Below are 14846 nucleotides of genomic sequence, written 5' to 3' on the forward strand. Positions count from 1 at the left end.
AGAACTAGTAATGGATAAGTGTTCTAAATATAAAGTATCAGATACAGAAGGTGTCAGTGAAAATAAGGAATAAGCTTAAAATTAAGACTAAAAAATCTTCACAATATTATCTTACAATATTTTTTCATAAATAATTAGCTACTAAGTGTAAATGTAATTGTCTGACAATGCTTAGGCATCAGGCTAAAGAATAGGGGGGAAAAGCATAGTTAAATAACCCATGGTTAATATATTTAGGTTTTGTAATTTATATAGATTTTGTTCCATACACAAAAAAAGCATATGCTCTGTAATCCACTAAAAATTATTTGTTGGTAGAGAAACAGATAATTAAGGTTCACTAGGTCTACACAGTATCCTCCTCCAGCTACACTTCTGCACAGATTTAGTAGAAGAGAAATAGGTATCTGAAATCAATATTTTTAAGTATTATTAATGTGCATGCATTTATATTTTTGGGCAGGTGAAAAAAAGTTTCTCTAGATAATTGGACAGTAGCAGAAAACTCAATTTTCTTTTCTGATGCATGCTTAACAAAATAAAACAGGGAATGTAAATTTTTTCCATGGTCACTGATCTTATTTTCTAGGCCTGCCAGACCTTATTCTAACATAGTATGGAAATGTCCCCAAACAGAACTAGAAAGAACAAAATGATGCCGAAAACAACATGTTAACATGAATTCGTAACATCCAAAGAGTTTGATATTCTAACAAATGTTTGGTAACTACTATTTAAACATTCAGAACAAGTACCTCCAACTGAAACTCTTAACATAAAAGAGAAGGAAACACTTGTCTGATGAGATAAGCCCTTTGTGTTAAATATGCAAACATACTAAAATTTTATTCCAAATTATCAATTCAAAAATTTTTGTTTTTCTACCAGTCGGAATGCTTTCAAAGTATGAAAGCCACTGACTATGAATGCTGCATTTTTTTTTTGGAAATATTTCATTTTGAGAACAAAGCCTCTCACAAACCTAGATACAGAGAACTGATTTTTATTCAAAGTGTCATAGTAAAATGGTGTATTGGGTTCAAAAGGACTAGGCTAATGATAAAATGGTACAGTAGTTTAGTTTCCTGTTTCCTCAGAACTGACATTTACAACCACCTAAGGGTTTTCAGCTCTGGGTCAGTGAAGCCTGTGCACGTGGTGAAAATAACGCCGAAGTCCAAAGACAATGCCGGCAACACCATTCACTCATAGAACAGCATTTATGGCGGCATTGTCCAATGAAACTTTCTGTGATGACGGCAATCTGCTCTATCCAACATATGGTCTGCCCTATATCTGCTCTGCATTAACTACTTTACATATGTCTAATGACTAAGCAAATGAATGATTTTAAAATTTTTAAAAATTTTAAATAGTCAGATGTGACTAGTGGCTACTGTATTAGACAGCACAGATGTAGAGGTACCAGTTTATTAGCAAATTCCTCTGCCCCTACCTCAATGCTTTTTTTTTTTTACGTTAATTCACCTGGTTCCTAGTTCTAAAAGAGAGTTGCAAAGAAAATATCACTACATATAACTAAAAACATAGCCAGTATGTTTGAAATTCAGGATATAAATGCGGGGTGACTCATACATAATAGTTTAGCATTTCCTTGTTATAGTTTTCTTTAAGAGTGATGCTCCACAGGAGCAAAAAATCCTCTTTCACAACATGAAACAACATAAAATACTAGGAGTCTAATATTTTACTTCTTATAATCATATTGTGCTACAAGATAAAATCGGTAAGACATACTGGATTACCTTAGGTCTATGAATGAACAACTACTTTCAAATTCCAGGCCATCACAATCCTCATAGATTTTGCCAGCTGTTTCAGGGGAATCACAGTCTACTACTGCATAATAGTACTTGAGTCGTTTGAATTGATAATCTCTCAGTTTTTCTCTAGAAGTCCTAAAAGGTAGAAAACTCATTAAGCTTAGAACACAAATACCGATCTTCCTTTAAAAAATGAATGTAATTGTTTCAAAAAATTGTTTCATCCCAACCTATCTTTCTTTCATGACTCTGCCTTTATAGGAATTAATACTTAAGCTCATTTTATTATTTTGACAAGGCACAGACTAGGTATTTTGATTGAAATTTAGTGTCTAGAAGAGTGTAAGAATTACATATGGTTACCTAGAGTTTAACTCTTGAATAGTCATTTTTTTTATTTTGCTACCACATATAACCGCTCAAGTAAAACTGCTGAACAAGTTTATAATGTTAAATGTATTATATTAATATAATATATTAACATTAATGATAATTAATAATTAATGATAATATTAATAATTAAACATATTACAAACTATACTAGGAAAGCATTAGTTCTAAGTACAAAGAAATTCCTGATCTGGTAAAATGTTTATTTCAGATTTATGTGTTGTCAAGTCTAAATGGTTGTAAGTTTAATTTCATTTAACATATTGAAACTCTTCATTGTCTCTCTTCTGCCACCAATCTTGTCAATTACCATTTTTATTACGTGCACACAGCTCCACCTAGTGGTTTAAAAATTACCTTAAATTTTTTTTCAATACTACATTATGATGATAAAACGTTATCACTATTTTTTTATTTAATCCTCAAATTTACAAAAACTGTATATTTTGAAGGCAAATAGGGTTTCAATGCCACTATTATGGAAAGCAACATCTCAGGAAAAAAACAAAACTTATTCAGAGCAATGAGGCTGAGAAATGTTTTTCAAAACTGCAGTAATTTGTGAATACTGAAATGTAAATATACACACAAAATGTTGTTGGAATAGCGTGCCACTTCTGACAGACTTTAATCTGCTTTTGCAACCTGTTTTAACGATGAATGGCAGGCAGAGCATAAACTTTAGTTTCATTACAGTGACCACAATTCTGAGTTAGTGACATGAACTTATAAGATTTAATTTTATTTTCTATAATGGCTTAATACCAGTCCTTTTCAGGGGCATCTTCAGGTATACTTAATAACTCTACTGGTCCTTGAACTTGCTCTTCCTTCATCCTCTCCTTTCCAAATTCTGAAGGATATATCTAAAAACACACACACACACACACACAAAAAAAAAATAAGATAAGATCAATATATTCTTTACTTACAATATCCGGAACTCCAAGAATTACAACTGAACTCAAAACAGCAAGAATGACTCACTTCCAAACCTACTACGGAAAGCTAAAACATTCTGAGGAATCTCCTTAAAAATAGTTGTTTTGGTTGGAATGAAACAGATGTGGAACTTGAGAACAAAAACAGAGTGTCTCCTGCAAACATCAACTAGGACAAGATGGTTCTGGAATCCAAGGGAAAAATAAAAGCAAAACAAGAGTCTAGGCACTCAAGGAACTCAATGTAAACACACACATGAGAAATGACTGTTGACGCAAAATACTCAAAAAAGATTACTGAAGGACATAAAACATACGTAATAAAAAATAATTTTGTAATACTCAATTTATCTTTTAAGTCATATCATTTATCCAATATCCATTATCCAATGCTTCAAGAAATCCTTTAAATAGAGGGGCTCCTGGGTGGCTCAGTCTGACTTTGGTTCAGGTCATGATCTCACAGTTCGTGGGTTTGGGTCCAATGTTGGGCTATGCTGACAACTTGGGGAGCCTGGAGTCTGCTTCAGATTCTGTGTTTCCTTCTCTCTCTGCCCCTACTCTCCCCCTGCCCCAAAATAAATAAACTTAAAAAAAAATAAGAAATCCTTTAAATATAACTGAAAATTATCACATAGTTTAGATACAATCTTGGTATAAAAAAAGGATTCACCCTCATTGGGATTTGGTACTATTTTTTTTTTAAGTTTATTTATTTATTTTGAGAGAGGGGGTGTGTGTGTGAGCATGAATGGGGGAGGAAAAGGGAGAGAGAGGGAGAGGGAGAGGGCAAGAGAGAGAGAGAGAGAGAGAAAGAGAGAGAGAGAGAGAAAATCCCAAGCAGGCTCCATGCTGTCAGGGCAGAGCCCAATGTGGGGCTCAAACTCAAGATCATGACCTGAGCTGAAACCAAGAGTTGGACATTTAACCTACTGAGCTACCCAGGCAACCCAGGATTTGGTATTTTTGTATATTGGCTACTTTTGAGAGTCAAGAAATATAACTGTATTAATTTGTCTTGTTTGGATACTACTGGGCTTAATATATATGTTAACAAACTATTTTTTTCAATTCTGTGCAATATGCAATTTATCAAATAGGGGATTTGAGTTTTTCCTATTAGTGTGAGTGGCAATAATAGGTTTTCACGTAGAAGTTTTAAATATATATGTAGTCACATCTGTTGATTCCTTTTCCCTTTTAAAGTCTAGAAATTCCTAATACCTATTTCCTGAAACACAGATTTAATAAAAACACAATTCCATTTTATTCTGTTTCTGGGGTTTGATTTTTTAATTTTTTTCCCATACTTTATCTAGAGTTTATTTTGGGCTATTATAAGGTAAAGATCTGAAATAAGCTCTTCATATAAAGACTCATCCAATTGTTCCAATATCAGGTATTCAAACTTATTTTGGTCTAAATTATAATATAAACTCTTCTATTTATCTATTCCATTCCATCTATTTGTCCCTCTATTTTTACCCAAACTTGTTAACTCACATAGCAATATAAAAGATTTAGATGTTGTACCTGACAGGATCCTTTTATACTGGTGTATTTTCCCAAAAATGTATTAGTCATTCTCACTGCTTATTCTTTTAGATGATTACTGGTATCCTTTTTCTTTACTTTCATTTGAACTGAGATTATGGCTGAAACTACACTAAACCTATAGAACTGACATCTTTAAATATTTAAACAGAATTATAATTTAGAGCTGTTTCAGGCACTACACTCAATACTAAGTGTGAGTTTCTTTTCATTTCATCCTTACAACTACCCTAGGAAATGCTATTTTTGCATCCCCTGCCAGATGAGAGAACACATCTGAGAGATTAATAAAATGCCCAAAATCACATGCCATATATCACAATCAAGATTTGTATTTTTTTTAAATGTTTCTTTATTTATTTTGAGAGAGAGAGCATGAGCAGGGGAGGGGCAGAAAGAGAAGGAGAGAGGGAGTCCCAAGCAGGTTCAAGCCTGAGGCAGGGCTGGTTCCCACAAACTATAAGATTATGACCTGAGCTGAAATCAGGAGTTGGATACTTAACTGATTGAGCCACCTAGGTGCCCCCAGAATCAAGATCTGCCTGCAGTCTGTCATACAACAAAGCCTAGATTCTTAACCATTATGCTTGCTCTCCAGAAATATGGTATCTCAAAATTTAAGTTTTTCAAATTTACCAGTGTTACCATTTCACATATGTCACATATGTTTAAGGGAATTCTCAAGGATTTTGTGTTTCTGCTGCTAGTAAAAATAGATTTTTTTTTCTTAATTGGTTAAGAATTGAAGAATGCAATTAAAAGATATTTATTTTATACTCTGTCCCTTTATTGAGCTTTATACATTGTAATAGCTTTCCAATTGATCTCTTTGGGTTTTTAAATTACGTACAATCACCTAACCCATCAATAGCAATAATTTTACTCCTTCCTTTTACGTTTGTTATACTGGTTTCATGCCTAACTACAGTGGACAACTGCCAGATTATTTTCTTTAAAAGGAAAAGTATGACTTAAAAAAAAAAAAAGATCAGATTCAAAATGTTTAGAAGTATTTACTTCAAAATGAAATCAATTCTCACCTTTACAGAAAATATAACACCTCCTTTAGGTTTAAATGAATTAAACAAAGCCAGCAAATCTTTTGCCTTTAATCTGTCCCAGTCCATGTTGCAAACAGCTAATCGACGTGTAATCTAAGAAATGAGAAAAATTAAATATTACATAACCTCTATCATTCCCAACACTTATAAAATCTACAAAAAACGTAATGCTTTCTTTCCCCCAAAATTCTGACATCATCAATAGAAGTATTTATCTAAATAGTTTCAATATGTGTAAGAGAAACTTTGGTCCTGAGAAACTTAACAGAAGACCATGGGGGAGAGGAAGTGGGGAAAAAAAAGTTACAGAGAAGGAGGAAGGCAAACCATAAGAGACTCTCAAATACTGAGAACAAACTGAGGGTTGATGGGACGGGGGGAGGGAGAGGGTAAAGTGGGTGATGGGCATCGAGAAGGGCACCTGTTGGGATGAGCACTGGGTGTTGCATGGAAACCAATTTGACAATAAATTATATTTAATATAAAAAAATAAATAAATAAAAATAAAGATGATATTTAAAAAAGAAAAAGAAAACTTTGGTTGAGTCACACATGATAAAACTGTCAACAGATAAACACTTTCTCTTATATGGTTTTTAGTTCTTGAATCAGAATATGATAATCAGCTGATTTTTTAATAACCAAGTTTGTTAAGCTATTTTGCTTCCCATGCATGAGCATGGAGGTTAAGTAGATTACCCTATATCATTTCTAATAGGTGCAGTAGGAACTGAAATAAAAACTACCAGCTAAAACAATCAATTCCATATCAAGAAGTTTTAATGAGAATCATCAAGAGTATTTACCAATAAATCTTTTCCCAATTTAATGACATCAATTCTACCATTCATAAAAGCTACTTGTACTGTGCTCATCACATATAATCTTATTTATTCAAAAGTTCACCTCATCAGCCCGAGGAGCATCTTTATCTAATTCTCTCCAAGCATGCTCAAAACCAGAGTCCTCTGGCAGTAAATCTGCCATATCTTCTTCATCTTCAGAACTAGTTTCTATATTTCCTTTACCCCTTGCAAGATCAGGACCACTGTCACTTTCATCATCATTCTCACTCTCCTCATCTTCATCCTCCTCCTCCTCATCATTTTCATTTCCATCAACATCATCATCATCATCATCATCATCATCATCAGTTGAACTTCTACCAATGCCTGTAATTTCATCTTCAGATTCTTCATCACCTATTTCACTAGCACTTTCTGAATCTTCCTCCAGAGCATCTTTGTCAAACCTCTTACCACCTGTCGGGTTTTCATAACCATCACTGTCTCTTGCCATTAGTGAAACCACTGCAAAAAACATTAAAGGAGGGAGAAATTAAGAAAATGTAAATACAATTAAATTCAAATCACATTATTTTGACCTCAAATCCAGTAAAAGTAATTTCTATGAAAGAAACTTAAAAAACAAACAAACCCTAAAGTCAATAAAAGTTCATGCCTAAATTACTTGATAGAAAATTTGATATGTACCCAGATCATACAAGTAGATTCACATATTTGTTCAGAATTATGCAGTGCCTGCTGTGTGCTAGGTGCTCAATATAAAATCATTGGTAAGAGAAGTTATTAGTTAAGCAAATAGATGGAAGGGTCTGGATCAAATAAAATCAATCACATCCATACACATAAAGAGCTACAATAGGAGTCTCTATATAAGTGCAACTGAGTTGCTACTTGAAGGATAAAGAGGAAGTATTCAAGATTAGAGTAATGAGGGAAATGCTCCAAACACCAAGAAAAATAAATGCAAAGATCCAAGAATAGGAAAAAGCTGGCAAGAATATATGGACTGCAGGTGGCCAAGAGTCAAGTAAGAAATTAAACTGAATAGCGAGGTACAGGCCACGCTTTCCAAAAACCATGTAGAAGGTTTGGATTTTGTCATAAAAGCAGTGATAAGCTACTGCTATGCTTTCAGAAAGAGGGACATCATCAGATTTGCACAGTGAGATAGATCACCTTGACTATGCTGTAGAAACTTGACCAGATGGAGTCAAGAGGATATGATTAGAAAATTAGAAGTGTAGTACAATACTCCTACCAAGAGATGAAGATAGCACTAAATTATTAGAAACAGATACAAAGAGGTTAATGGATTCACTTCAGAGTTTCGGAGTCAGGAGTTAAAATCAATAGTAATTAGTGACAGGGGCTTGGTATGAGGCACAGAAGTTTTAGAATTGTCAAAGATGAGTCCCAGCTTCTTGGCTTGAGGATGGATGGATAGATAGATAGATAAATAGATAGATAGATAGATAGATACAGAGATAAACATGCAATATTGGAAAAGAAACAGTTTGCTTGCTTGGTAGAGGTAGATCATGAGTTCAGTTTTCACTATGTTGAATCTGAAGTGCCTTGGAATCATATACGAGGAGGTATCAAGAAGGCTGCTGGCTGTATGAGTTTACAGCTCAGAAAAGTTGCATGCTGGAGATAAAACTTTTCACTCACTCATGTGTAGTGACAACAGAAGCTTGAGATGTGGATGAGATCACCTATGCAGGGCAAAACACAGGTTTTCTGCTAAATCTTGAACTTTGTAACTAATAGCAATACCATGAAGAGTGAAAGATTGTTTTTACTTATATTGGATTTTTTTTTAACCCTCATAACTCTGAAAAACCTCATTTTCTAGTTCTAAAGCAATTTATATGATTCTTTCTACTATGGGTATGTGTATGTTGATATACAGTATCTCACACATTTTATTCATCTTTAAGTTGGAGCTTATGTTTCTGCTTAAAGCTCTATTTGGAGAAATGAAAAAATTATTAAAAGCTTAATGCTTAGAATGAAATTCAAAGTTAGTTTTTCCCTTGGTCCTATAATCTTATAATAGTTATTCACTGACCTAGTATTTACTATTTACTTTACTATGTAAATAAAAGGCATTGAACTCAGGAAAAGAAAAAGGGAGATGGCTTGTAACATGATCCTATGCTCCTGATTGTTCATAAGCCAAAAGAAATTGTTTATTGAATAATGAAGCTTTATTCTAAGGTAACACAGAAGAGACATCTAAATTTGCCTGCAGAGAGGTATTTAAGACAGGCTTCACAAAGATGCCATTTGATCTGAGACTAAATGAAAGAGTTCTGCTAGGAGGAAAAGAAATGGGCTTCTGTTTTAGTACCACAAGAGAGTGGGGGACCATAAAAAATAACTAGCCAGTAAATGTGAAAAAGCCAAAAAAAGGAATTATCATAAGTTCTGCATATGAGATCAAAAAACACCACAACAGTGAAGGAGAGTTACTATGAGGCAAGCACCAGAATTCACTTTTAAGCAACGTGCTCAGAAATAACATCTCAGAGATCTACCTTTATCTAATACTGCAATTATTTCTCAAGCATCAGTCATTATTATGCCATTTTCATGATTTTTGCATATCACTGATGTTTTTCACTAAATTGAAATTTTTTTTAATTAAAAAAATTAGCTTTGTTCTAAGTATCTCTGACGTCACAGATGTGATGTAGTGGTTCTACTTTTTCTTAAATAAATATTTATTCCTAAATACGTATCTATTAACATAAAAAACTTTGAGTATCTTGTTACATATGCCATGTTTTCCCGTATGATAATGGTACATACATCACACTTTGTGTGTGATTTGGGTTATATAATAAATCAATACACGAAAGACTTAAAAAAGATCTAGTATTTTAATATTTTTGATAATATCGAGTACATTCAGAGTACTGATTTATTCAGTAAATATTTGCTCAGAGCCCACCATGTATACAATACTAGATAATGTAGGATTATCTCTCTATTCCTGGATGGTACTGCTCTACAGTAACTGTAAACAGTACTTACCTTGCTACTTAAAAAAATGCTTTGTTACCCCCCCATTATAAAAGTAATGAATGCTCATTGGAAAAATATTAAGAAAATACAGGTTAATAAAGAAAATAAAAAGACTAGTAATTTTTCATGCAGAGATACCTGGATGGCTATTTTGGTACGTAATTCCCTAAATCTGTTTTCTATGATGTATCCATTAATTTTTTTTAAGTGGCTTGGCACACCATTATTACTATTTTGCAACTTATTTTTATTTTATTTTATTTTATTTTTTTTAATTTTTTTTTCAACGTTTTTTATTTATTTTTGGGACAGAGAGGCAGAGCATGAACGGGGGAGGGGCAGAGAGAGAGGGAGACACAGAATCGGAAACAGGCTCCAGGCTCTGAGCCATCAGCCCAGAGCCTGACGCGGGGCTCGAACTCACGGACCGCGAGATTGTGACCTGGCTGAAGTCGGACGCTTTACCGACTGTGCCACCCAGGCACCCCGCAACTTATTTTTAAAGCTTCATGTATCATAAACGTTTGGATATATCACAATTTATTTAATCAATCCCCTGATTTATGCTAATTTTACATTTTAAAAACAATGCTATAATGCATATTATTTGCACTTATGCCCAATTAAAATAAGTTCTTAGGAGTACAAGTGCTGGGCATCAACATATCATAATGACACATAATACCAAACCATACCTCCTCACATCACCTGTACCTTGCAGCACTTAAAAAGACCCCTGCACATAGTAGTTGCTGGAATGATAACTGACAAATGAATAATGAACAAAAGATGGTTATATACAAAGTCACTATTCCTTACTTACACCTAATGCCTTTCTAGACTATAGAACTGATGTAAATTACTGGAAGAAACATGATGGGGTAGAAAGAAAGATTCAAAGACTTGAGTCGCAGGCCCAGCTCTGTGTATCCTAACATAAATCACTTTAGTCTTGTTTCCCAATTAATCTATCCTAATTTCTCAAGCTTACTGAGAAAATTTAATGGAGATATATAAAAAGATTCTATAAAATCAATCCAAAGGATTATATGGGTATGTTTTATTAATCCAATGCCCCAAATCAAGTGAAATTTAAAGGAGGCTAGACTAACTTATCTCACAAACTCAGCATCAAACAAATCTTGCTGTTCCTATTCTGATCTTATTCTCCAATTTCAATAACCAAACTTCTATCCCTTCTCCCTACACCTCAGTTTGCTGCCTGGTTCCACTACAAACGAAATGACACCCCATCCTAACCTCCTACTCCCTATCTAGAATTCTATCTACTGCCTGATACCTCCTACCTTTCCAATATAATCTCAGCCTGTCAAGACCTCTCGGGCTCTTCCTGGATGCCTATCCTCCTTGGGTCTCGTAATCACAGCCAGCTTTGGGCTCATCTGAATACCAATTTTCAATTAACAACATCAACAACTGGCAACACCAACACTCAAAATTCCTTGCTGCTGGACGGGACACAGAATTTTAATAAGTAAACAAGTAGACATGAACTAGAATCAGACATTTCTTAGTTCCAAACAACCACTTTTAGCTGTGTTATCCACTCACCCCTTTAGAGACCTTATTATCTAATCAAATGGGAATACTTATCTCTTCTGAACATATCCAACCATATCTTTGCTCAAAAAGTCCTTTCTATATAGAATGCTCTGGTCCCTCAATTTACTTTTTCCAAATCTGATGGTACTTCTCCTATCAATTTTTCTCTGGTTGCCATATCTTGAGCGACGTCTTCCTCTGAATTCTCATAGCCCTCTGCTAAATATCTTTTATACCACTTACCATTATTCTATCATATATTATGGACCTAATTTCTTCTACTTTAGATCTGTGGTGTCCAGTATGTACAAGCAGCCACATGTAGCAATTGAGTACTTGTAATGTGGCTCATTCAAATTTTATACTTGAGATTAGTATGAAAATAGAACGTAAACTGTATCATTAAACTTTTTTTAAGTTGATTACATCTTGAATGAACTTTTTGATGTGTTAGGTTAAATATTATGTTATTAAAAATGAATTTCACCTGTTTTTTTTACTTCTTAATGTGTCAACTAGAAAATTCAAAATTATACATTTTTTATTAGACAGTGCCGCTTTAGCTGATGCCACTGCAGAGTTTAGCAGGACGTTATTTACAAAAGAGGATCTGCAAAGGGCCAGGAAGGGCTGAAATCAAGGCCAAACTCCACTAACACGCTCTGCAGGCGTGTTGTGTCTGCTCAGGGGAAATAAACCCAACTGCTTCACTCAAAGCTGCTGGCCCTTACCAAACTGTGAGCTCTGGGAGCTCTGCATGTCTAAAAGGGCGTAACTTTTTCTAATGTGCACAGACATCATATAAGCTAGTAGTAGGCCTAAGATGGGGGCCCATATCTTACTCACGTTTATCTGCCACATTACAAGTTACTACAAGTAGCTGAATGAAGGCTGAATGAGTACCCAACTCTACTAACCCTCTTCAGACACCTCTTCTTACTGTGTGATGACAACATATAACGCTTTATTTGGTTACAGAACATAGCTCTCACTAGTCCCCACCACAAATCACAATCATTGTGTAGCCTCAAGTTTTTCTCTCCTAGCAATTAATAACACAAAATAAAAAATTAATAATCATTACATGGTATTCTTTCTTTCATAGCTTTATCTCCCAAATAAGCATTTGATCATTCTCATTATACTATAGAAATTCTTACTACATGTCTCCTTTTTTAAAAAATCAGTATAAAAATTAGTAATGTAATATCAAAGTATCTGTAATCTTTCCAACAAACCTGATAGCATTTCTCTTCTTGTCTTAGAGGACTTGAGCTTGGGAGATTTCACAATTTCAGAGACGCCCAAGTCTACTTTTCCTTTGGGACATGACTCTGTACTATGTTGAACAATGTTTTTTTTCCCTGTTGTACTTTTCTGTGTAAATTCTTCTCTGTTTTTCTTAGAACTTATTTTTGAATCTACCTTCTTAGATTTGCATGACTTTTCCATTTTCTGAATTCTGTCAGAGTTATCCAAATCATTTTTATCTCCAGAATCCTTTTGATTAATTTTTTTGCTTTCTCTCTTTTTCTCTTCAACTAGATTTTTTGATTCTATTTTGTTGTTAGTCTGGGGTTTTTTCTTCTTCCTTTTCTTTTGGTTCAATGCTTTATCATCTTCATAAGATAGATCTGAATCAGAATCTGAAAGGTCATAAAAACGCTTCAAGTCCTCTGTAGTGCTGTGGTTGATGGGGCGTCCTCTTTTATCCACAGCATAATTCAACTTGAACCTTTTGTCATGAAACATTGCTCGAAATCTCTTGTCAATTTTGACTTTTCGATCCTTTTCTGGCATTTCCCAAAATCTTGGGTCCTTTGTAACCCTCCTAAACCGCTGGTCACTCATTATTTCTTCTTTGGATGCCATTTTTAAATGTCTGACTGGACAAATGCTTTGAAGAAATCAAACACTAAAAAGCAAAACAAATGTTATAATAATGAAGGATTAGTAATACAAGATGCTTTGGGAAAAAATACTAATTCACAATATATTCTAAGTTAAACGTACATAAAGTTAACACATCCAATTTCATTTCCCAAACTTAGTCACATGCAGAAGAGCAAAAACAATCAGAACATCCTCTTTTGATTACAGAGCATTTGGAGAAACAAATTTAAGGCAAAACCAAACAGAACTCCAGGGCTTTACAGAGGGAGGCAAAATGCTTACTAGCCAACTACTCAGAGTTTGTACACTTCTTTTTATATACCTGTACTTGTTACAAGTTAAAAGCTAATGTAATCAAGTTTCCCAAGCCTCAGTTGGTCTCATTTGTTTCTTCACATTCTGGTCCCATTCTCTGTTAGTCTTCACCTCATGCTACTCTGGACAGCCCTTAATTCTACATGGCTAGTGTCCTAACAGACCCAAATCAATTAGGTTTAGCTCACAAAGTTCCCTCTATAAATCCGAGCATCCTTCAAAAATCAGGCAAAGTTTCATCGTAGTTAATACATTTCACTTCTTTCTATTTTTTCTTATTTTATAAGAACTACAGCCCAAACAGGCTGATTCTTCTTGAAACATATTAGACTCTGTAGGTGTGGGAGAGATTAGTATTGTTCCCTTGAAAATAGTTCCTAATGGTTTAACATCTCAATTTGCTTTTGCAGAGCTAAGAGTTATTGATTATTAAGAACAAAAAAGAACTAATCAAACAGGGTAGTGCTTTGTTTTGAAAGGCTTATTTTTTTCCTTAAATTTGAAAACAGCTTTTTATAACCAAAAAGAAAAAAAAATCACAGGTTTCAATGACGTATTTACACACTTAATCATTTAACCCTCTGAACAGGTGGGAACGGAATAGGTGTTTCATCTAGTTATTAGGTGTAAGTATTAATGTCTACGCTCAAAGCATTCGATAAACGTCAGATATTCAGGCGGAGAAGGGCGACCTGACGTCACCTTCTGACCCCCACCTTCATTTCCATAGCCCACTCTCCCCTGTACCCACCCTCTAACGCGGAGAACACCAGGGTGGTCCCAGTACGACGATCTCCTACCCAACCTTAAACCTCAGGGCACAGCTACGGACTGAGGTCCCTCAAAAGGACCCTGGGGAGGATCAAGGAAGTCTGAAAAACGAGACCGGAATGGCAAGGGAAAAGGGGGTAACCCCCCCGTGAATCCGAAGGAGACCCTGTCAGAGACCAGTTCGGGATCCCCTGCAGCCCTTTCAGAAATCCAACCCTACTCACCTCCTCGTCGCGTCTCACATGCGACGCAGACCCAGAGTCCTCCGCGGGACGCTCCTCCGGGACGGCAAGAGAACTGGTCCAAACTACGTTCCCTTTACCTCTGCGGCGACCCGTAGCGTAGGCGCCGGAGCCGCGGTGGCGCAGGCGCAACGTAAATGCGCCTGCTTTACCGGGGGAGATGTTGCGGTTAGGCGTCCTCTGTCTGTGGCGGCGTAGATCTCTGGTGTTTGGGGTCCCCGCAAAGAACCTCGGCCTTAGAAAGGTTGCTTCCGGCGTCTCTCCTCCGGGCAGCACCTCGCCCAGAGCCCTAAATATCTTCGACCGGGATTTGAAGAGAAAACAGAAGAACTGGGCAGCCCGGCAGCCCGAACCCGTGAAGTTTGACTATCTGAAGGAGGAGGTGAGTCCGCGCGGCAGCAGGGGAAGGGCGACGCCGAGCTCTGGCTCCAAGTCCGGGGGCTCCGGCCAGGCCCCAGCAGACCCCACATCACGTGTGACCTTGAGCAGCCGTTCT

General features: G+C 35.7%; 2 protein-coding genes across 12 annotated transcripts in view; one reads left to right on the forward strand and one right to left on the reverse strand.

Moving 5' to 3' along the window:
* The window catches only part of ESF1 (ESF1 nucleolar pre-rRNA processing protein homolog), a 65666-nt gene extending 51208 nt beyond the window's left edge, over positions 1–14458 (reverse strand). The window contains exons 1-6 of one of the 2 annotated variants that reach the window (XM_011280958.4): positions 14333–14458; positions 12368–13044; positions 6637–7040; positions 5710–5823; positions 2940–3040; positions 1767–1919 (exon numbers count right to left, since the gene is read on the reverse strand). In XM_011280958.4, coding sequence (XP_011279260.1) covers positions 1767–1919; positions 2940–3040; positions 5710–5823; positions 6637–7040; positions 12368–13001 — 1406 coding nt within the window. In that variant the 5' untranslated portion in view covers positions 13002–13044; positions 14333–14458. The other variant, XM_011280957.4, reaches the window with a different exon arrangement.
* Positions 1–14846, forward strand: part of NDUFAF5 (NADH:ubiquinone oxidoreductase complex assembly factor 5) — a 63804-nt gene that overhangs the window by 21853 nt on the left and 27105 nt on the right. For 6 of the 10 annotated variants that reach the window (XM_011280959.4, XM_011280960.4, XM_023251471.2 and 3 more), the window contains exon 1: positions 14511–14732. The exons of 2 other annotated variants lie outside the window; for them this stretch is intronic. In XM_011280959.4, the coding sequence (XP_011279261.1) occupies positions 14511–14732 (222 nt within the window). Of the gene's footprint in view, positions 1–14510; positions 14733–14846 lie in introns of those variants that run through there. 2 more of the 10 variants (XM_045053900.1, XM_045053899.1) reach the window with 2 other exon arrangements.

The sequence above is a fragment of the Felis catus genome, chromosome A3, assembly GCF_018350175.1.
Source record: "Felis catus isolate Fca126 chromosome A3, F.catus_Fca126_mat1.0, whole genome shotgun sequence".
Classification (NCBI taxonomy): Eukaryota; Metazoa; Chordata; class Mammalia; order Carnivora; family Felidae; genus Felis; species Felis catus.